Source organism: Halteromyces radiatus (genome assembly GCF_025201355.1).
Source record: "Halteromyces radiatus strain CBS 162.75 chromosome Unknown BX664scaffold_7, whole genome shotgun sequence".
In the NCBI taxonomy this organism is placed as follows: Eukaryota; Fungi; Mucoromycota; class Mucoromycetes; order Mucorales; family Cunninghamellaceae; genus Halteromyces; species Halteromyces radiatus.
In genome coordinates this window covers 883,890-906,322 of record NW_026251693.1, presented here as the reverse complement: position 1 = coordinate 906,322, position 22,433 = coordinate 883,890, and the positions used below count along the sequence as shown (strand labels likewise).

Sequence of the window (22,433 nt, the reverse complement as noted above, 5' to 3'; positions counted from 1 at the left end):
TGGAACACGATACATTTTAAATATGCAGTAAGATAAATAGGAAATGATAATTTTTTTATTTCAAAAAAAAAAAAAAAACTATAAAGAGAAGCTATCTAACAAAGTGATTTCTTTTTTTTTTTTTTAAACGCTTTCCAAAACAGGGGGTTCAACAAAGTCTTTGGTGATCTTGGAGCCAACTTCTTCAGCAGCAGCAGCAGCACCACCGTGGAGAGCCAAGAGTTGAGAGACATCGAATTTAGGAGCCTTGAGAATCTTGACCTTACGGATGTAAGTGTTTTGAAGAGGGTAGATGGATTGAGAAGCCTTTTCAATACGAGCAGCAATATGATCTTGAGCAGATTGAGAAGCAGAAGAGGTGACCTTGGTAACCAATTCCTTCAAATCACAAGCACTGGTTTCTTCAGCCATGATTTCAAACATCTTCTTACGGATGGCACGGATTTGAGCAGATTGGGCATAGGTGGTCTTCTTGACTTGGTTACGACGACGGGCAGTGAAGGCGATCACAAACAAACGGATAAGGTAGCCATCGGTAGTCTTGATATCCACGAAAGCTTCAATAGTGGATTGCCATTTCTTGACCATGGAACGAAGCTTATCAGAGGTCATATCCATACCGTAAAAGTTAGTCAACAAGTTCTTGCCTTGGACTTCATCCACCTTCAATTGGATCTTGCGGAAAGCACGGGATTCATCCTTGGACAATTCACCGAGAGACACTTCAACAACACGACCATTCAAAGAGTCATTGGCATTGCGGAGACCTTGAGTACGGTTCACCAAAGTCTTACCGACTTGACGGACATCAAACATGGAAGGAGCCTTGATATCATACCAGTCCTTACGGGTGAAGGGGTCGACACTAATAATAAAGATAAATAAAAAAAAAATAGATCAGTATTTGTTCGCCTTTTTTTTTCGTGACAAAATAGATGAAGAATACGTCGAATATCAACGGTGATGAAAGGATATAAAGTCGAGAGTCAGAATCGCCAGACAGAAGTGAAATTCCCTTCCCAAAAGAGAGAAAAAAAAATTCGTATAATTATTTGTTGCATGTTCCATATGTCGTTCATGTTTGTCATTAAAGTATCGAAAAAACCACATGTTTCCTAATTCATCACCGTCGACATCTTTCCATATCATTTGTTGATTATTGTTGCTATTTTGTCATTGTTGTCATTTGTTGTATATCTTTTTTTTTTTTTAAGGAACGATTGACTTACACCTTCTTCTTCAAACCTTTCTTTCCCTTTGAGAGGCGCTTGTTTTTACCGACAGCTATAAAATATCAAAATAAATGATGGATGAGTAAAGAAAGTTCTTGTTCTTGAATATGTCAAAAGAACGATGGATGGATGGATGGATGGATGATATATTTCTTTTTTTTTTCTATCTTTACCCATGATGGATTATATAAAAAAAGAGAAAGAACAAAAAAAAATGGAGAACAGTGTCAGGCCAGAAAATTCACTGACCGGAGAGTGAATGGATCACTACTATAGGTAAAAACATTTCCTTGTTCGGTCTGAGTTTGCCCTCGGACGCCACTAACACACATAGACACAAAACATATAATCTATTAAGAATTCTTATGATCATGCATAATAAGAAAATAAAGAGACAAGAATTGTTCTTTTTTTTTTTTTAATAGTTGGATTTTATTGATATCTAAATTTCTATTTGATTTCAAAACATATAGAGTAATGATGATGTTGATGATGATCGAGAAAAAAAGAGATAGATCACTTTAAGGACCAGCAGTAGGAGCAGGGTTCATCTTGCGCTTACCACCGACTTGGTTGGTGACATTGACAAAACGACGGCTAATATCAAAAAAAAAAAAAGAATCACAATAAGTCTATCTTATGTCTTTTTTTTTTTTTTTTTTTTTTTTTGCTAAACACTTTTTTCTCTCTCTATCTATATGGGGAAAGGACTTACTTGTATACTTGTCTCATCTTGGCACGACCAGTCAATTGTTTCTTCTTTTCTTGCTTGGCGACCTATGTTGGAAAAAAAGAAAGAGAGTGTGTGTGTGTATGTGAGTGAATATCTGAATGTTATGCAATGCTATGTTCCTTTTTTTCCCTCTCGAATACTTTACCTTGGGGGTTTGAGACTTGACCTTACCAGCACGAGCTAAACTACCGTGAACTTTACCCTATAGAATAACAAAAAAAAAAAAAAAGAGTAGTGTATTAGACATAGCCCCTATTAACATGCGTTTTTTCCACATGTGAATATTGATGTACATAATTTCATCCTATCATCTAATCCTTGCTGCGTTCCATTCCTGCTTCCGTCCCTGCTTCCATCCATCCATCCATCCTTTCACCTAATCCTTTGTCGGTACATCCATCCATCATCCTTTCATTCAGTCCTCTAATAATAAGAACATAAACTACAATCAAAGTCTACATACCATCGTAAATGAAGATTATAAAAAAGAATAAGGGGGAAAAATACAATAAGCTCTTGATCAGGAAAAAAAAAAGATGCCTGTTGCCCCCCTTCAATTTTTAATTCGAACACCGATCATTTATGCAAAAAGAAAAAATTGTGATGTTTGCACATTTCATTGAAAGTTGATGGTGTGACAATGAGAATGTACTTTTCATCCTAACAACACAAAAAAAAAAAAAAAATAAGGAGAGCTTAATCATTAAAGCAAGTTAAATAACAAGGTCATGATTAACTCAAATTAAACAGATGGTAATGGTCATAAATGATCATCATCTACCAACATCATCTCTTAATCTAATTCCAGTATTACTAAATTCTTTTCCTTCTTAAAATTCAACATCAATCCAAAGAAAAAAAAAAAGAGTGTGATAATAATAAAAATAATAATAATTGTATTTTTGATTTTCAAATAAAGAATGATGACAATGAAATTAAACTAAATTATCTATCATACCAAAAGTCCTATAACTATTTCATATATTGCTACTATTGTTATTGAGGGTGGAAGCAGAATTGGTGGCCACTTTTGAGGTAATGGGTAATGCATGGTGAAGAGTTTTCATATCGTTCAAAGTTTCATTCAATGATGTCGTTCTTGTTGATGTTGTCGTTGTTGGAGTTGGAGTTGTTGTTGCTGCCGTTACTGAGGTCATAAGAGGTGATGATGGTATCAATTTCCATCCAGAAAGTTCATCATCCGCGTCCTTGTTATTATTGTTATTGAATGCCATGTCCTTTTTTTGATAGTGATCAGTGCAAATGGGTACCCATTGATTCATCGATTTTCTTTGCTGTGCTGCTGTATGTTGTCCTTGATCATTCTCTTCCTGTTGATGATGTTGATGAATAGCGTCACCTTCACTTGAATCATCATCTTCCTCTTGTCCACCATCACCATTGTTGTATTGTTGCCGTCCAATTTGACCAAATCGATTCAATTGTTGTTGTAGCTGATGATGATGATGATGTTGTTGTTGTTGTTGTTGTTGTTGTTTTTGTTGTTGTTGAAAACAAGGTGAGTCATGCTGTCGTTCATCCAATTCTTGTACAATCATTAAAGCACGTTGCATCACTGCCCTAGAACTTGCTAATTGAAGATGTCGATAAAGATCCATCAGTTGCCATTCCAAAGTTTGTAGCGTGCTTTGTGTTTCTTGATAACGTAGCCTTGTATGCATTAGAAGATCTTGATAAAATTGGCCAGCGATCTTGCCCAGATGGAACGCAAGTTTGTCAACTGAAACACTGATAAATGGAGCCTCCAAAGTAGTATTGCTATCATACATGTCATACATATCATCAACCGCCTGGTGATTTACTTGTTCTTCCTCCATAGATGATGACGAGATGGCAGTATCTAAGGTAGTGGATTTCCCCATAGTTCCCCTTCCACGTCGTTTACTTTGATATCGTCGTAATGGTACACTCGTGGACATGGTTGTTGAAGGTTGAAGATGATGATGCTGATGAGTACTGTTGTCAATTCCTTCATCGAGAAGCATTGCAGAATGACATGCATAACAATCTGAAACTGCAGGCGTCGGTGTTGTTGCGTTAGCACTAGTGATGTTTGTCCTACTATTATTGTTGATATTGTTTTTTGTTGTGGATGTGGTACAAGATGTTGACAATGTTGGATTGGATGCTGTTTCACAACACTGTTGTTGTTGTCCTTCTACCTTCCCTTTCAGTGCAGATGTTGTCCTAGTCACTTGATTTCGATGCTGATGATGATGATGTTGATGTTGATGTTGATGTTGTTGCGGATGATGATGATGATGATGATGATGACAAGGATGTTGTTGATGTTGTTGGTGATGGTAATGCTGAAGATGTTGAGGCTGCAGATGTTTCAAAAAAGAAGATGATTGATTTTTCTTTTTGGTTTGATTGTTACTTGTACGTCGGCGGAATAAACCAAAAAACAAAGGATTATAAGGATGTCGCTTCTTCAGAAGATCAGGTAACTGCCATGGTGCTGGAGCAAAGGAAGGAATAGGAATAGGATGACGCCATAAAGTATGAGTAGGTGTCATCGAAAGTCGAAAAGGAGTCAATATAGTCATAGGAGAAGATGTTTGGTGATTTGTTGATGAAGAAGATATATTTGAAGTTGTATGTAGAATCTCATTTGTTGTAGATTGGCGACGATGATGTCGTTGATTTTGATTGTAGTGTTGAGACTGATGGTCCAAATATTCTTGATGATCATGATGATTGGTATCTATAAAGTTGTCCTCTTGATCCATATCTGCGTCGTCCATACATGTTATCAATGATGTATCCTCAAATATCCTTGTTGACAATCGCTTGATATGAGACAAAGTGTGAAAGGGCTGAGATTTTCGTATTTGAGAGTCGATTTGGGCTAAGTGATGTTGTGCGGTGGAAGCAAATAAAGCGGCAAAGATATCACAAATCTGATTAATCATATCGATCGCATCATTGGTGGAAAGCTGACGATGGTCGAATATGATTTGTCTAGTACCAATTTTTCCATGTTGAAGTCCAAGTTGGCCATAATTGTGTTTGTCAATAACTACTGTATAAGCTCCTGGTGGATAATCAAAAGTTGTCAGAATGGATGTCAATATTTCTTCTGCTGTAGATGACATTGTTCGTGATGTTGACATTGTTGTTGTTGTTGATGGTGAAGTAGATGCTGATAAAGGAGATGTAGATGATGGGGCTAATGAACGTCTGTTCAGTGATGGTGAAGATGATGTTACCGTTGCGTTGGTTTTGTGATTTACCATGGAACCTCGTTTGGCGGCGTTGGATATACGTTTTGGTAAAGTAGATAATGATGGAATTAATGTAATGCTGTCATTACTGCTGTTGTCGTTGTTGTTGTTGTTGTTGTTTTTGAGTGAATGATACCATGAGTTTGTCAATAGAGTGATGTCGGTTAATAAGATCAAAGTGTTTTGGTTTTCTTTTTCCTTGAGTTTCCATTGCTGTTTGAGTTGATGCCAATCCCCAATATATTGATTTGTCATAACCTCATCCAATAAGTACATGTTTCTTTGTCGACAAGCTTCACCATAGTAATGTAAAATATCATGAATGACGCGCATCAAGGCTTGACGAAGTTGAAGATTGTTGGTACGATCCACAGTTGGTAAAAGTAATTGTATTTGTTGTACAGTTTGTCTTAAGCGATATAGGTTATCAGGTTGAATAATATTTTGATCCATACAAAATTGTTGTTGAGCATCTGAACAAAAGGCGCTAAGTAATTCATTCAGTTCTTGATATAGTTCTTCTTGAGTAAGTGGTAATATACTTTCTTCATCGTCATCTTGTTGATGATCATGTCTTGATTCATCAGTCAATGATACTACATCTTCAATGATTGACATTATAATCACTAACTTGGTGTCAATAAAGATAAAATAATAATAAGAAGAAAAAGAAAAAGAAAATAATAAAAATAAAAAATAAAAAAAAAAATAAAAATATAAATATAAAAAAAAAAAAATTGTGAAAGAAAAGATAAAAAAAAATAAAAAATAAAATAAAATAAAATAAAAAAAAAAAATAAAAACGTGGGGACTTTATCATGAAAAACGCATTTCAAGGAGAGATAAAAAGGAGGCGTTTCCTAATCGGGACGAAATCGACAAAAGAGCGAAAATAATGATAGGTCTACATCTCCTGTCATCATCTTACCAATTACACTTTTTCAATTATAAGCAGGTATGTATCCAACAGCATATGAAGGATCATAGGGGTTGGAAAACTTTCATTTGATTGAAACAATCAGTTTTTCGAATATCCTTTTATCATCATATAACTTTTTTAGCCTCAGGAATGATGATTGGAGGAACCGTGCATATTTTTAATACATGAGGTTGGTTGGCATTTTTTTTTTTTTTTTCAATATTGATTTTGAGAGTAAAAAAAGTTTCAAATATATGCACACTCAATATATTCTAATATAGTCTCATTTAACTTTTATATATTTATATCTATACTATCTATCTATATATAATTATTAACAAAGATGATACACTATTTTATGATAATATATAAAAGTATACATTGACCAGTTTCCAATCATGGTAATCATTTCAGATCCCGTCCGTGAGCTCTTTTTTCTTTTTTCTTTTTTTTTTTTTGCCAAGCTATCTCTCTTTCTCTCTTTTTTTTTTTTTTTTTAACTTACACCCTGAAAACTTTCTTCTTCAACTACTACGATTATTACTATTACCTATTTTTTTTTTTTTTGTTTAATATCAGTCTATCATCGACATGAAGTAAGTTGTCTTTTATAAGAGTCATCTGAAGGGAGCCAATAACTAGATGAGGAAGATACTCACATTGCGATATCTTTTTTCTTTAGGTTTTCTTTACAGGACTCTGAACAAACAGAACTTATGCAATTGATAGGTAAACAAAGGAACAAAGGAAAAAAAAAGTTACTGCTCCATACCCCTTTATTTACTGGACCTGACTTCCATAGACAAGGCGACAGATAGTAGTTTGACAACTGAAAATTGGACTCTTTTTATCAGCATATGTCATAAAATCAATCAATCTCCACAAGCTGCTAAAACAACAAGAAAAGTGATTCAGAAAAAGATCCTTAGTATGATACCTCAAACTCAATTATTGACAATTGCTGTAAGTCTTGATGAAATTTTATATAAATAAACTTTTATTGATTCTTCGTATATATATATATATATATTAATATGATAGTTAATGAAAGTGATTACGGAAAACTGCAAATCTTTTGATGGTAAGATTGAAAGAAAAGAAGGAAAAAAAGAAAGAAAGAAAGAAAGAAAGAAAAAAAAAAAACAGAACTGATCATTATTTTTTTTTCTTTTTATGCAGAACAATTAGGACATGAAACATTGATTCGATCATTGAGGATTATATGGAATCATCCAGTAAAGTGAAAAAGAGAATATTAATGATCATCAAAATAATAATAATAATAATAATAATAATATTTATATATATATATATATATCTTTTTATATTGTAGGAAACTTATACCAAGGTTCGTGAACGTATTATTGAATGTGTCTATGTTTGGATGATCGAACTTGGAGAGTATGAACCTGTTCATCCAATCATACAATATTGTCACGAAATCAACCAAATCCGGTCAATAGCGCCACATAAAACAGAAGCATGGATATCAACTTCGCCCTTACCAATACAACCGCAGCATCATCAACAAAATAGGACAGTTACACCAATATCATTTAGTAACGCGGCAACTAATAGAACATCATCTTTGTTTCGTGGATGGAAATTGAAACGCAGCAATATCAAGGAAAAACAACAATCATCATCACATAACGAATATCAAATGATCTCGGGATGTAAACAAATGTCGGAAAACAATGGTGAAAAAGTAAAAAAAGAAATATAAAAAAAAAAAAGAAAAAGAAAAGGAAATTAAAGGAGGAGAAAAGGAAAACAAGGAGAAAAAGGGGGATGGATTGGATAGATAGGGGGGAGGAGGATGAATGGACAGAAAAGGAAAGAGGAGAGAATAGGTAGGATGATGTGTATGACAAGGTTGGAAGTTGTTATACTTTTTTGGGGTGATGTATATGTGAGGATATCAGTCAGAATGGGTACAGATATTCAAGTTGATTGTGATTGATTATGATCGCGATCTACTTCAAATTTTCTCCTTGTTTGGAAGAAAAAAAGGAGGGACTTTCTTTTTTTTTTTTTTTGTTTTACTTTTATGACTAACATGATTTGTTATGATTTATTTTATAGGTCCAGGAGTGTATAGAAGAATCCAAAAGTACTAGTGGTTTATTACAACAATTATTATCAAATGAACAATCACGAACGAATGATCCATTATTGCGGGTAAATCAAATTAAAAAAAAAATATTGGGAAAATTGGAATGATTTGACTTAATTGTTATCCAAATAAAAACAACGGAACGGGATGCATTTTTTTTTTTTGGGATATTTTAGGAACTTTATCAAAAGTGTCAAGATCTGCAGTCGAATATCATGCGTTACATAGAAACAACAACTGATCCAGTCTATATAGGTAATCAGGGTGTTTCACAAAAAAAAAAAAAAAAGAACAGGAAAAGAGACTTTTTTCTTTTTTGGCTTTCTATATTAACTTATCTAAAATTATCTATTTCCTTTCTTCAGGTACATTGATCGACACAAATGTCCTTTTGTCTCAAGTATTAGAAACATACAAGGTAATCAATTTGTTGTTATAATAGATTTTGACTGACTTGATACTTTTTTTTTTTTTTTTTTTGTAGAAGTAAGTCAAAATCCTCCCTAACTTTATTTGACAAGGTTTACCTTATTGTTATTGGATAGTATTGAATTTATTCAATTTTTTTTTTTTTTTTTTTTTTGCGTTTGATACTATTACTAACATGTCTCCTTACTATTTAGAAATGAATCGAGCGAAACTCTACCTAAAGTTGTTATGATGACAGAAAAGGCATTAGGGTAAGCTTGACAGACGTGTGCGAAGAGCATGATCCAGGGAAAACAACTAAAAAAAGTGATACTCAAATTAGACTTTTTTATTATTATTATTATTATTTTTAGGAAAAAGCCAATTCGACAAAATAGTGATCTACGTGTTTAGATGAATTGATTAGTATAGTGATTATTATTAGACTTGTCTTTGTTGTTGTAGTTTATCAGTCTTTCTCTCCCTTTTGTCTTCTCCTTACACGTTTTTTAACAATTAATAAAACGTTTGAAATATTATTATATAAACCATTGCCTCAATTCGAATCATTTTCTTTCATTCTTCTCTCTTTTCTCTTTTTCTATCTTTTTCTTACTTTCGTTCTCTGTACGTCTCTCTCTCTTTTTTTTTTTCCCATCTTTCTCACTTTTCTCCCTTTTTTTTTTTTTTTTATTCTACTTCCTCCCTCCTCCTCCCCCCTTTCCATTCCTTTCCTTTTTTTTTTTTTTTTTTTTTTGTAAAGTTCTTTTTTTTTTTTTCCTCTCTCTCTCTTTTTCTCTTTTTCGTTACACGATACAAACACGATACGTATAATCATTACATACACACGATTACAGCGTACGCTTTTGTTTGTTTTTAACAACCTAATACACTGTATCATATATACATCCCAAAAATCAAAAAAGTACTTTAATCAAAATTACTCTTCAAAATATTTCATCATTATTACATACATACGATGATGACCGAAAATTCATTTAATTCTACACCTATTTTACTTCAACCACCTACCGAAACATCTTCATCGTTGACGATGAATCAACATACTACAGACATGTACTATCACCTTGATGTAAGTATATCTTTTATATATATATATATATATATAAAAGATATATATATTGATACTGATGATATTTTCTTTTTCTTTTTCTTTTTCTTTTTTTTTTGTTTTTATATGCATGTCCTGCATTTCCCGCTTGTCTATTCGGAATTCTCTTTATGGTCTCCGACTCACATAAAATGCCTTTCCCTCTCTTTTTTTCTTTTTCTTTTTTTCTTTTTCTTTTTCTTTCTTTTCTTTTCTTTTTTTTTTTCTTTAAAAAATTCTCTATTACTATTTAATTCATTCTTTTCTATTTTTATTTTCATCATTCATTTTAAATCATCTTCCTCCATCAATCAGGCATCATCATCTTATTATCATCAACTGCAACAACAAGAAGATGATCAAGATATGATGATGCCAGTACCTCAACATCTCGATTCGGAACAAATCAACTATGAATTCCCGCCCAAATCTCATTTGAAAGCTTTAGCTTACCTTGATCAGTTAGAAGAAGAATATACTTTTTTCGACGAAACTTCATTCACTAGTTTATCGAACGATTCATCATCATCAGCATCTTCTTCTTCTTCATTTTTATCGGGATATTTCGATGAACAAGACGAATCTTCTTCAACTACAACTCCTCCAGTACATACCAATCTTTTTCTTTCTTCGTTGATCGATAGAAAAGAAACCAATGAATATGACCAAGATGACCTTGACCTTACCCGAATCCATCATCACATGCTCATCCAACAACAACAACAACAAGAACAACAGGAACGCCATCAGCAACATTATTCGTATCATCAGCATCAGCATCATCATCATGAGATCAAGGCTGGGTCCTATTCTTCTCCTTCTTCATCATCATCTAATATCCAACAAAATTCAACACTTGTTCTCGTGGATGATAATGGATTATCACCTTTACAATTACCTGCTCAAGCTCAACAACAATATCATCATCGACGTGAACCATCTTGTGATTCCACCATGACTATTACTAAGAATGCTCTTGTTGCACCACAATCGTTTTTGTCCATGCCTTTGTACAGGTCAAATAGCAACGATGATCCTTCTTCTTTTGTCCATTCAACTTGTCAGGTTACGCAAACCGATTGTTGTAAGTCTATATTCTTCTCTTTTTTTGGGGGGGGGGAACTTAATATCTTTTGAAACTCCTCGAATGGTTCTTACTCACTTTTTTCTTTTCCTTTTTTTTTCCCTTTCCTCTTTTTTTTTTTTTTTTTCTTCACCAAAAAGATAATCAACCAAGACAACATGGAATGCTTTCACCAACCTTATCAAGGATGAACTCTTTGGAAGATACGGATTTACCCATCTTTATTACTGAAACTGAACCAATTTTGGACGACGACAATGATAGCATTTCAAGTGATTGTTTATATCCCCAACAACAAGTCGTCTTTATCAAGATTAACAAACTGGGAAACTGGCGCAACAAGAATAGTGCTGGTAACAATCGTCTTTTATCCAATGTTACTCGGTGCCCTACTTCTTTCACTTATTTGGCTAGTGACGAAGGTTATGATGAAGACATAGATGGCAAGGATCAAATGGGTGAAATAGAATCGGCTTCTGTATTCTTACCTTTGGAAGATGATAACGATGAAACTGAACAATCAACCAACAACAAGAATAATAATGATTTAGTACAAAAAACTTGGACCACATTCCAACAACAACAAGTAATATGGAACAATCGCATTCAACATTTGGAACAACAATTGAACGAAGAAAGAGCTATGCGACAAGCTTTTGAGAAAGCAATGGAAGATATGACAGTGTTGATGGACCAACAGCAAAAAGTACTTTATGACCGCCTGGACCAAGAAATCAATATGCGACAAGTCTATGAAGAAAAGATGCATCAAACCCTGACTCATGTTCAACCCCTTGAAGCTCGACTAGAAAAGGAAACAACCGCCCGCATTCAATTGGAACAAACAATGGCCCATGTTTTGGATCAACTGGAACATCTGCATACCCAACATCAACAACATGTCAACGATGACGTTCTACAGCATACACAAATGCAGAAAAAATTAGACAAAGCTATGGATGACATTACTCTTTTGACCAATACCTTTTCAACATCATCATCGACATCATCAGGACGTACACCAACCAAAATCAATAATATGACAAAATCCTCTGCTACTCCTGTAAATCATCATCGTTCTTCAATAGTACCTTACAACAAAATGACGTCATCTACAAAACCACCAACTTCTTTAAAGACAAACGCCAATCCTGTCTTGAAACCTTCTTCTGTTGCTGCACGATCAACCGCTTCCGGAACTATCGTCAACACTAATTCTCCCCGGAGGACAACAACAACAACAACAACAACAAACAATCGACCAAGAACAACTAGTATCGTACCATCATCAAGGCGAAGCAAATTTCCTACAAAATCCAATATTGACAATGACGCCAAAGTACCTTTGACAGGAAAAGCCCGCTTGGAATCTCAGAAGCGATCGATCACTACTGACGCCACTCAATCATCAACATCCACATCATCAACTTATAGGACGTTTGGTACTTCATCGATAGGTTATTAGGATATACCCGCATCCCCTTTATTTTTATTTTATTATTGTTACTTTATTATTTTGTTATATGTTATTCATGTCTTGCATTTCAATTCTCTTTTTTTTTTTTTTTCTTTCTTTCTTTCATTTGCCCCTTTCCTTCAAAACTTTCCTTTCTCCTGGAACCTACTCATCTATTCTCCTCTCTTTTTTTTTTTTTTTTTATATATATCATTCGGCATTCCTTTCTTTTTCTGCATTTATCATCTCTTTAGTTAGTTGATTATTTTATACCAATTGAACGGTATCAAATAAAATATCATCTATTCATCATCTCTTCTTTTTTGGTCTCTTAATGTTTTGCCCGGCAGATATGCGCTCTAAACAAAACAGATATTGCATGAAAGTGGGAGTGTGTTAGAATGAAAAGTGTTTCCTTTTTTCTACTTGAACCAATCAGGATGATTATCCAAATATAAAGAAGAAAAAATAACTATTTTTGTCTATTGAAACGATTTGGGGGATCCGTAGTAGTGGCTCCTTACCCGTTTTCTTCTGATCCTTTGCCCCGGATTTAAGCCCAGTCTTTCGTCTTCCCTCCCAATAAACCATATTAGGGAATATCGTATGGTGAATGTATGTTCAACATATGGGTTACACTTTTTTCATTTTGATCGACCTCATCCCCTTTTTTTTTTTTTTTTTTTTTTTTTTTTTTTTTTTTTTTGTTCCATCACACGTTCAACGCACGCCAATACGCATGTATAATAATAATATATATATATATATATATAAAACGCTTGTTTCCTTGTTGTATATGATCTTTACCTGTTAGAATAATGAAATGTTTATTATGTATACATCTTTTTATTTTTTTTTTCTCTCTTCCAAGCTAACTACACTCCTATTTCATTAGATACAGTTTGCCCTTACACAATATCCCTTTCTCAACATTTAATAATAATAATAATAATAAAAAGGAAGATTCATGCAAAAAATTAAAATCGAACGAGTATAAAGATTAGTTTTTTTTATCATCAAAATAAATGAAAAATAAATATATAAAAAAAAAAAGTTCAATATGATATGTAGAAAAAGGTATTTCTCTTCTTTCTTACCAAATAAAATCATGACACCGTTTGATTCAAATGATGATGATGATGAAGAGCATATGGATCATCCAGATCACAAGGATGTTGGTGTACAAGTGATGACTCAAGAGCATAAAGTAGCCGCTCATGCAATGCATGCAACACCAACATCAAATGAAGAGGAGGAAGGAAATGAAGTGAGCTACGTGGCATGGATGGTTGTGTTCTGCGTGGTTCTATTGAATACGGCGGTTAATTTGACCTGGCTCAGTGCATCCAGCGCTCCTGAAGCTACATCACAATGGATGCAGGTCTCATTCACCTCCTTGAATTGGTTATCCAACATTTGTGCCATCCTTAATACTGTCGTCTCGTTACCCACCGCTTGGGCCTATGAGCGTTTGGGGATCAAAATCACTCTTGTCATCGCCGGATTTATCAATATGTTTGGATGTTGGTTGCGTTATCTAGCCATCATTGTTCCTCCTCATCATCGCTTTCTCCTTGTCATCATTGGCCAATCACTCGCTGCTATTGCCGGTCCCTTGGTCACAAAGTATAATCTCCTCATTCATTCTTTATAATAATCATGTGGTATACTCATCCTTTTCTTTTTTTTTTAATATTATTTATATAATGATGATGATGATGATGATGATTTGATGATAGTATTTCAACAAAGGTACACAAAAAAAAAAAAAAAGCTTTCTCCTCTTTTGGTTTCCTTTTCTGGATCTTTTTTTATTTTCGGGATCATCATCATTTTTATAGTTAGCCGCTGTTTGGTTCCCACCAAAATGGAGAGGCATTTCAAATACATTGACAAGTAAAGATAAACAAATCAATATGGAAAGAGTTACTTTTCATTAATAACTCTTTTTTTTTTTTTTTTTTCCTTCGGTTAGCATTATCGATTGGACCAGTGATTGCATTATTGTTGATCCCTCATTTGACTCCTGATGCTGATAGTACACCTTTCATGGTAAGAAAATAATGAATGATGGCATAATGAAACAATAGGCCCAAATAGGAAATGAATATCAACTCTTTTTTTTTTTTTTTAATTTCTCTACCAGTTTCTAGTGATATCCATAATTGGTAGCATTGCCGCGATTGCTATGCCATTTCTTCCTAGACAACCAAAAGTACCACCTAGTCATAGTGCTACGCAGATGCGTATGGGTGTATTTGAAGGCATAAAGGTATTAGCTAAACAATTGGATTTCTGGTGGCTGTTGATTCTTTCTTCCACAGGAATCGGAATGGCATTATGCTTTTCCGCCATCTTTGCTGAAGCTCTCGTTATATTTGGTTATTCGGAACAGCAAGCTGGTATATGTGTCGCTGTGATCATCATTAGTGGATTTCCTGGTGGTGGTAGGATTCTTTTTTTTTTTTTTTTTTTTTTTAAAAAAAAAAAGACGAAACCATTTTTTGTTTTATTCACCCTTATTCTTTTTTTTTTCATCATCCAATGATCATCCATCATCATTTCATCCTATCACAGCTGTTACTGGTTACTGGATGGGTAAAACCAATGATCATCGTACTATCATCATGATTTTCACCCCATTATCCATCTTCACATATATTATGTTCATCTTTCAAAGTAAGTCATCTGATATACACTCACACTATATGTACTCCATCACTTCTGATCATCCTATTTTTTTATATTTAGTTATTCCTAATGCTTTCAATGTTGTCATCCTTGCTTGTATTGCCAATGGATTCTTTTCCTATGGATTATTCTCAGTTTATTTGGAACTTGCAAGTGAAAGTAAAAAAAAATAATAATAATAATAATCCAGAGACGCTGTTTTGATTGTTTCATCCATTATAGTGACCTATCCTGTGCCTGAAAGTGTCAGCAATTGCATCATCTCTGGTGCATGTAGTATGACCATGTTTTTATTCACCATCATCCTTGATTGCTTGAGAGTTGGTCATGCTTATCCTCAAACACCATTGATTGCCGCTGCCATCATTGTTGCCGTTGGATCCATACCCTGTTTCTTCCTGAAAGGAGATATGAAACGCCTAGCCGTAGATCAACATTTGGAATCAAAATAAACTTATCCCTTACTCATTTTTTTTTCTTTCTTATTTTCTCCTCTCTCTCTCTTTTTTTCTCCTATGTAACTGCCATCGTCATCCATCGTCATTCATCGTCATCAAAGAAATCATTTCTTGTTCGTCATCTTCCATCACTAACATACTGTAATATCGTACCAAAATCAATCATCAAAGTTGTCATCGTAATCATCACATAAAAAAGATCACATTTTCTTTTTTTTTTTATTAATTAACACATAAAAATCTAAATAAATTACTACCATACCTATTGCTATTATTATAATTTGATACTAATCTAAGGGATCAGGGGCAAATCGTGGTTCGTCGTTGCTACTATTCCAATTGAGATCGCTGCCATTTCATCGGTCTTCCTTATTGAGTAACGTTTAAAGTCCATTCCGATCGTAAGGTTTCCACTCCCCCCTTGATGAATCGAATTCCTAAGGGCTAACCCCTACCTTTTTTTTTTTTTTTTTTTTTTTTTTTGGTCATGTCATGGTGAATATGCTTCGAATGCCGAATAAAAAGAACGTCGATGTTGCTCTGGTAAGGAGGTGAAATAACAATCGCTGATGACGATAGAAGGATTTTTGTTGGATTTTCGAGTAACTGTGAATGTTGCTATTGAAGATTACCAATAAAGGAATGGTTACTAAAAAAAAAAAAAAAGAAAGCCCCAATTGAATTTTGTACCATCATGTTGTAAATCAATTCTTCATATATTTTTCTTGCCTACCTCTATCAAGTTGAAGTGGTCATTTTTAATCCTGCCTTGATTGTCATTAACGTTATAATCAATGCTGTCATAATTGTTCCTATAGTTGGTGATATTTGTGATAATGTGACGGAGCCAATACAGTAAAAAAAAAAAAAAAAAGATGGTGATAACACTGGTCGCTTGTTTATCATTGTAACAATTATTATTCTTATTTTCCGGAAGAAGAATATCGTAAAATAGAAAATCGATTGATGTTCCCTTTTATCATATCACCGAAAATGTTGTATCTGGTGCCTTGGCCGATATTTTCTATGATGCCGAAATGATGCGTATTATTGACGAGGATATACCGGTGATGGTAAGATCATCATTGTTGGATACCAGTGTTGCTGCTGTTGAATGATCGTAAGAATGGAACGACAGTAACATAATAAGACTGATGGAGGATGAATCATGACCACCTATCGACGTAACAAATAAGTATTGATGTATAATGGATGCTCCACTGCAGTTGGTACTTGTATTAATAATATTTGATGGATGATGATAATAGTAATGAAGCGGATATTGATTCAACAAGGATAACGATCATGATGATGAATCAAACCATCTTGATTAAAAGGATACCTTTATAGTGAATTGAGTAACATATAAACAGCCAACCTTCTATTTGTGACATTAGCCATCAATGAAAAAAAAAAAAAAAAAGAAACGATGAGATATCTTGATTGACAAATACTTCACTATTGTAATTTTGGACCTTACCTTCAAAGACAATATCCTTGATCGCGTTCTGCTTGTGCTGATCACCATAATTGATAGATATATTCAATAACCTTTCCATTGGCATTATACTTGAAAATAACTGGAAAAAAGAAAGAAAAAAAGAATCAGTATCATAACCATACCTAAATCACTTTATTATTTTACCATTTCTTTTTTTTTCTTGGAAATATAGTAGTACCTTTGATAGTAATAGACCTATTGCTATAGTTTCATGATCTATTGACTATATACTGTATTGAGGATTCAGTTTATAAAAAAGAGTCAAGAGATGATATTTCTATAACAAGATAAAAAAAAAAAAGAGAGAGAGAGAGTTTAGTTAACAAGTATATAAAGTTCCTTTTGTTATATCTTTACTTACTTTTTATACAAAGTAAAAAAAAAAAAAAGAAGTTTATAACACTAGTGATAAAGAAGAAGAAGAAAGTGTGAGAAAATAAAAAAAAAAGGTGAGGTCTATTTTATATAACCTCATGAATTGAGGCTTTCCTTTTTTGGATGTTCAACTACCGCTTTTCATAATTTATATTCATTTACTTTATTATTTTGTTATTATCAGATAATCAATTTCTCGTATTTAAACTGATTTATTATTCTAAATGAATGTAATTGATGTTCCATCAGATTAATAAGAAGTTGTTCAAATTGATTTAACCTATATGTTTGATATTCCTTTTTCTTTTGTGATCTTTCTTCAACTATCATGATTATTCAATTTTCAATGAATGCAAGGAATATGAAATAAGTGATCAAGACATTCACTTGAAAGTATTTATTCTAATATATCATCATCATCATCATCATCATCACCATCATCATTATGATGTTACTGTAATCAATAAAAAAAAATCAATTCAAAAAAAAAGAAACTTAAACTTATGTAATTCCTTATGATTGGTAGATTTGATTTGCAGGATTTTTTTAAACTGACTCCGACCACGTAGACATATAAAATAAATCATTTTCTTTCTTTCTTTCTTTCTTTCTTTCCTTTTTTTTTTTATTCATTCCAACTTCGTTACTATATCCTACTCATTTTATCTATGTAGTTTTTACAAATATTTACTCTTATTAAAGGTAAGTTTCAAAAACAAGCGCTTTTCCTCTTTTTCTTTCTAACCTCCTTCCTTTTTTTTTTTATTATTATATACGTTCTTCTGTGATCTTTTTACTACAACATCCATCCATCTAGAATTACCGTTCTTTCTTCTTCTCATATTTCATAATTGGTATCCTTGACAATCATCATCACTGAATATATGTCTGAAAGAAAGAAAGAAATCTAGATACACGAAGACTTGATCATTTAAATATAGTATCAATAGGATGATTACGCGAAGTGGCTATATATCATCATCAGCGGAATAGATAGATATATATACAACAGGATCACAAAATGAAACGAAACGAATACATGCTATTGTCATAAGGTGTGGACTACATGGATGAACAGGATATATTATAGGATTCACCTGGATCGGCTTATACAATCAATTAGAAGTATCTTTTTCCTTTATTCTGGCTTACGAATCGTTAGTGATTCTTTTTACTTGTAGTTTAGAGTGGTACTTAGTATATCAATTATATATATTTCCATTCCCTTTTTTTTTTTTTTTTAATAAAATCATAATTATTATTTTTTTCTCTTATATTATTAAGTATTAGCTCTCGAACAGTCATCAATGCATTTCTGTACCTGGTTCCTTAAATAAATTAAATGACAGCTGAATCCAAGCAAAGAGAATCAGAGTTTAAAGACTTTCTAACAATAATATGAAAAACAAGAAACAACATGGAATCATATTAATTCTCTCTTTCATATATTTTGTCGTTTTTTTTCCCCTTCTTTGCCATATATTGTATTCGTGACTCAATCTAAATGTATTATCAACAGTGAAAGGAAAAGTAGATTAGTTTTTGACATTTCCTTTCAATGTCAAAAAACTAATTTACTTTTTTAATTGTACATTCATTATCACATTACAATATATTCTTTCTCTTTATTTTGCTACTTTTGGTACGTTACTTTTATCTATTCGGACTTTTGCTTTCTTTTTTTTTTTATTATTTATTTCGTTTCCCCACATTTTTCTTTTCTTTCTTTCTCTTTCCATTTCTCCACACTTTTTTCATTCATTCTCCGCACTCTGTTCGCGTCTCCATATTGGAATAATGACAGGTAACATATAAAATACAATGACAGTAATGGAGTCTTATTCTACAATTGTCAATTTAGAAAATAAATAAAATAATAATAATAAAATAAAATAACCAGTATAAAATATAATTACTTACTTACTTGTTTTATAATTAATTCATGACTCTTCTGGTTTTTCCAATTGTCAAGATCACTTTTCTTCTCGGTTTTGATCAAACAAAACGGTGATACAAAACAAGCCAATGGTGTAAAAAGATAAGTATAAAAAAAATAATGGATGTTAAATATTTTTTATTGAAATGAGTTTATGAGTTGGCTGAATTGAGGTATCTTTCAAAGCAATCACGTATCTTTTCTTTTCTTTTTCCTTTCTTGTTTTATTTTCGTCTTTCTTTCCTTCTCTTTTTTTTTTTTTTCTCTAGCTTTACCTGGTTATGGCTCTTCTAATGGTTTGGAACTGGATGGAATGACAACTATGAAGGTAAGACATAGATTAAGGAACTAATCGTTTTACTTTTTTTTTTGTCTTTTTTACCATTAGATTGTGGACGGAGCACCAAATGCAAGTCAACTTGTGTTACAGGTACTTTTGAAGATCTTTTTTCATTTCTTCCTGCTTGGTTGGTTATTCTCTCCTATGATGTTGGTTTCTTCAAGATCATTTCTCTAATGGTATGGTGTGTCTCTCACTCTCTTGTTGTTATCTCTCGAGTTTGTGTGGTCTCTTCTTCTCTTTTTTACTTGGTTGGTCTCTCTCTCTCTTTTTCCCTTTCCCTTATCTGTCTCTCATTGTCATGGTGTTTTCTTCGAGATCTCTTTCTTCCGTGGTTGGTCCTTGTCTTCCTTTTTTTTTGTCCCTCCCACTTGGTATGATGTCTTCCACTTATTGTTTTCTCCCATTGCCTTGGACTATTATCCCTTCGTCTTGTGGTACTCTCCATTCCTTTCAACAAAAATCAATAACTTCGGTTTTGGCTATACTATTTGTAAAATGTTCTTGGTTCTTCCTTTGGTATGACCTTTATGATTGATACATTGACACTGGTGAATCATGTAACTAAGGTAATCATACATTAAAAAAAAAAAAAAGAGAATAACCGTGATGAACCGGTACTCGTTTTACTGATTCTATTTGTAGATACCACAATTGTCGTCTATACAATCAAGATGATGCAAAATATCCACTGGTTATTGATAAGGTAACATGTGTATAAAAAAAAAAAGAAAAAAAAGAGTACCAGATTGCTACTCATTTGGTTTTTTTTTTTAATTTGTAGGTATCATGATTGTCGCCTATACAATCAAATGTCGAATGGTCATCATCGTTTTATACTTAGCTTTTGGTGATATTCAAAGATCATGGCGAGATGATCTTTGTTTATCTAACAGGCATTGGACTTGGTCGAGGATGACTGGTGTCTAGGATCATTTATGAATCTAGAGGCTGGATCTAGTGCTCAAGTAGGTGGAGGCTAGAAGGCAACATGCAAGGAATACAGTATATCGCCTGTAGGTCGTGTTGTTTCATGCTGGAGTCCTTGGAAGTCCTGCCATTTGCGGTATGGTTTGGAAAGAATTAGGGGATAATATCATAATTGGTCAGTGGAGCGTATCTATTAAAACCGGAACAAGCTACCTTCCTTGATGGTCTTAAAATGTCAGATATACTGCTAGTGGCAACCCTTCTTTCTCTTCGAACTCATGATGATGATGACATTCAATTGCAATATGATATAAAACATCCACTGGTGTTGACAAGGTAACATGTATTAAAAAAAAAAAGTAACGGATTGCTATTCATTTGGTTTATTTTTATTCGTAGATACTATGATTGTCGCCTATACAATCAAATTAGTAAGTTGTCAGGAAAGGAAAAGATGATCAATCAATATTACATGCAATCACTTGCTTCTTTCTCTCTCTCTTTTTTTTTTTTAGATCCTTCCTTTTATTGTATGGGGATTGATACGGTATCGCTGTCAGATGATATACACAAGGTAACATTGACATATATAAGAATAACAGTGATGGAGTACTGTTTTTTGGTTGATTTTATCTGTAGATACAATGATTGTTGTTTATGCAATCAAATGTCGAATGATCATCATTACTTTATATTAACCTTTAGTCAAACAAAACGGTGATATAAAACGATCAATGGTGCAAAATGATAAGTCTAAAAAAAATAATAGATGAAAAAAGGAAATGATACTAATATATTTCTTCTTTTATTTTATTGATCTTTTAGATATTATTGTCTATATAGTCTAAATTTTCTTTATTGAAAAGAAAAGAAAAGAAAAGATACGTGATTGCTTTGAGAGACACTTTAATTCAGCCAACTTATAAATTCATTTCTTATTTTTCCTATCTAACTGAGTTTTCATTTCTTTTCTTTTTCCTTTCTTATTTTATCTATCTCATTTCTCTCATCTTTCTTTCCTTTTTATTTTTTATTTTCTCTAGCTTTAGCTGGTTATGGCTCTTCTAATGGTTTGGAAGTGGATGGAATGACAATTATGATGGTAAGACATAGATTAAGGAACTAATCGTTTTATTTATTTTTTTTTTATTTTTTTACTGTTGGACTCTGGATTGAACAGCAAATGCAAGTCAACCTATGTGTACAGGTAGGTACTTTTGAAGGTCTTTTTTTTTTCTTCCTACTTGGTTGGTTATTTTCTCTAGTGGTATGGTGTCTCTCTTACTCTCTTGTTGTTCTCTCTCGTGTTTGCGTGGTCTCTTCTTCTCTTTTTCTATCTGGTTGGTCTCTCTCTCTTTCCGTTTCCTTCATCTGTCTCTCGTTGTCATGGTATTTTCTACCAGAACCCTTTACTACGTGGTTAGTCCTTATCTTTTTTTTTTTTTGGTTCTTCTTATTTGATTGGTCTCTTCCATGTGTGATGGTCTCATTATGTTTTTCTACTTGATTGGCATCTCTGTCTCCATTAGTATTATTATTATTATTATCATTGTCATTATTATCACTAGTATTGTATATATTCTTTATATTGTTGGTATTTAGTTACTTTTTTTCTTTATTCCCTTTCTTTTCTCCTGTAAAAATACTCTTTTATTTAAATAAAAATGTTTGATTATTTAAATCATCCTGCTATGATGTTTTGTGTCTGTACCTATTGCTACTATCTATTGTTGTGATGATTTAATAAAATGTATCTTTGAGTGTATCATGTAGTGAAGTGTATGATATGCTCTACTGTATCATCAACGATATCGTTATTTTCGTTAAGAGAGAAGACGAACAGTCAACAGTATACAGGTACAACTTGCTATTATCATGGGTGGTGATGATGATTG

The 22,433-nt window shown here is 33.0% G+C and overlaps 8 protein-coding genes across 8 annotated transcripts; 5 read left to right on the top strand and 3 right to left on the bottom strand.

Annotated features, from left to right (window-relative positions):
• Window positions 1–80: 80 nt before the first annotated feature.
• BX664DRAFT_284883 (40S ribosomal protein S1) lies at window positions 81–1,417 on the bottom strand. The gene is made up of 3 exons (XM_051541653.1): window positions 1,406–1,417; window positions 1,230–1,284; window positions 81–865 (listed from the first exon to the last, which is right to left on the bottom strand). The coding sequence occupies exons 1-3, from the start codon at window positions 1,407–1,409 to the stop codon at window positions 124–126; spliced, it is 801 nt and encodes a 266-aa protein (XP_051397680.1). The 5' UTR covers window positions 1,410–1,417; the 3' UTR covers window positions 81–123.
• A 216-nt stretch (window positions 1,418–1,633) lies between these two features.
• Window positions 1,634–2,473, bottom strand: BX664DRAFT_187836 (40S ribosomal protein S30). The gene is made up of 4 exons (XM_051540051.1): window positions 2,429–2,473; window positions 2,111–2,167; window positions 1,948–2,009; window positions 1,634–1,829 (listed from the first exon to the last, which is right to left on the bottom strand). Exons 1-4 carry the CDS (start codon window positions 2,429–2,431, stop codon window positions 1,754–1,756), a joined length of 198 nt encoding a protein of 65 aa, XP_051397679.1. The 5' UTR covers window positions 2,432–2,473; the 3' UTR covers window positions 1,634–1,753.
• A 469-nt stretch (window positions 2,474–2,942) lies between these two features.
• Window positions 2,943–5,831, bottom strand: BX664DRAFT_317025 (uncharacterized protein; the record flags this gene model as incomplete). The annotated part of the gene is made up of 2 exons (XM_051542733.1): window positions 2,943–5,230; window positions 5,513–5,831. 2 exons carry the CDS (start codon window positions 5,829–5,831, stop codon window positions 2,943–2,945), a joined length of 2,607 nt encoding a protein of 868 aa, XP_051397678.1.
• A 785-nt stretch (window positions 5,832–6,616) lies between these two features.
• BX664DRAFT_339632 (uncharacterized protein) lies at window positions 6,617–9,204 on the top strand. Its single transcript, XM_051546672.1, has 12 exons — window positions 6,617–6,728; window positions 6,815–6,861; window positions 6,935–7,095; window positions 7,174–7,213; window positions 7,312–7,367; window positions 7,466–7,840; window positions 8,218–8,313; window positions 8,425–8,503; window positions 8,614–8,666; window positions 8,733–8,734; window positions 8,872–8,928; window positions 9,031–9,204. The coding sequence occupies exons 1-12, from the start codon at window positions 6,724–6,726 to the stop codon at window positions 9,068–9,070; spliced, it is 1,011 nt and encodes a 336-aa protein (XP_051397677.1). The 5' UTR covers window positions 6,617–6,723; the 3' UTR covers window positions 9,071–9,204.
• Window positions 9,205–10,462: 1,258 nt separating this feature from the next.
• Window positions 10,463–12,427, top strand: BX664DRAFT_339627 (uncharacterized protein). Its single transcript, XM_051546671.1, has 2 exons — window positions 10,463–10,851; window positions 10,992–12,427. The coding sequence occupies exons 1-2, from the start codon at window positions 10,470–10,472 to the stop codon at window positions 12,314–12,316; spliced, it is 1,707 nt and encodes a 568-aa protein (XP_051397676.1). The 5' UTR covers window positions 10,463–10,469; the 3' UTR covers window positions 12,317–12,427.
• A 1,011-nt stretch (window positions 12,428–13,438) lies between these two features.
• On the top strand, window positions 13,439–15,684 carry BX664DRAFT_339626 (major facilitator superfamily domain-containing protein). Its single transcript, XM_051546670.1, has 8 exons — window positions 13,439–13,933; window positions 14,047–14,059; window positions 14,149–14,203; window positions 14,283–14,359; window positions 14,454–14,754; window positions 14,885–14,986; window positions 15,059–15,157; window positions 15,221–15,684. Exons 1-8 carry the CDS (start codon window positions 13,458–13,460, stop codon window positions 15,448–15,450), a joined length of 1,353 nt encoding a protein of 450 aa, XP_051397675.1. The 5' UTR covers window positions 13,439–13,457; the 3' UTR covers window positions 15,451–15,684.
• A 3,445-nt stretch (window positions 15,685–19,129) lies between these two features.
• On the top strand, window positions 19,130–21,383 carry BX664DRAFT_361293 (uncharacterized protein; the record flags this gene model as incomplete). Its single annotated transcript, XM_051548236.1, has 8 exons — window positions 19,130–19,136; window positions 19,538–19,596; window positions 19,657–19,698; window positions 20,505–20,580; window positions 20,651–20,713; window positions 20,790–20,874; window positions 20,938–21,173; window positions 21,244–21,383. The coding sequence occupies 8 exons, from the start codon at window positions 19,130–19,132 to the stop codon at window positions 21,309–21,311; spliced, it is 636 nt and encodes a 211-aa protein (XP_051397674.1). The 3' UTR covers window positions 21,312–21,383.
• BX664DRAFT_339621 (uncharacterized protein) lies at window positions 21,363–22,433 on the top strand. Its single transcript, XM_051546669.1, is given in 5 exon segments — window positions 21,363–21,513; window positions 21,525–21,640; window positions 21,719–21,761; window positions 21,804–21,957; window positions 22,141–22,433. 4 exon segments carry the CDS (start codon window positions 21,626–21,628, stop codon window positions 22,208–22,210), a joined length of 282 nt encoding a protein of 93 aa, XP_051397673.1. The 5' UTR covers window positions 21,363–21,513; window positions 21,525–21,625; the 3' UTR covers window positions 22,211–22,433.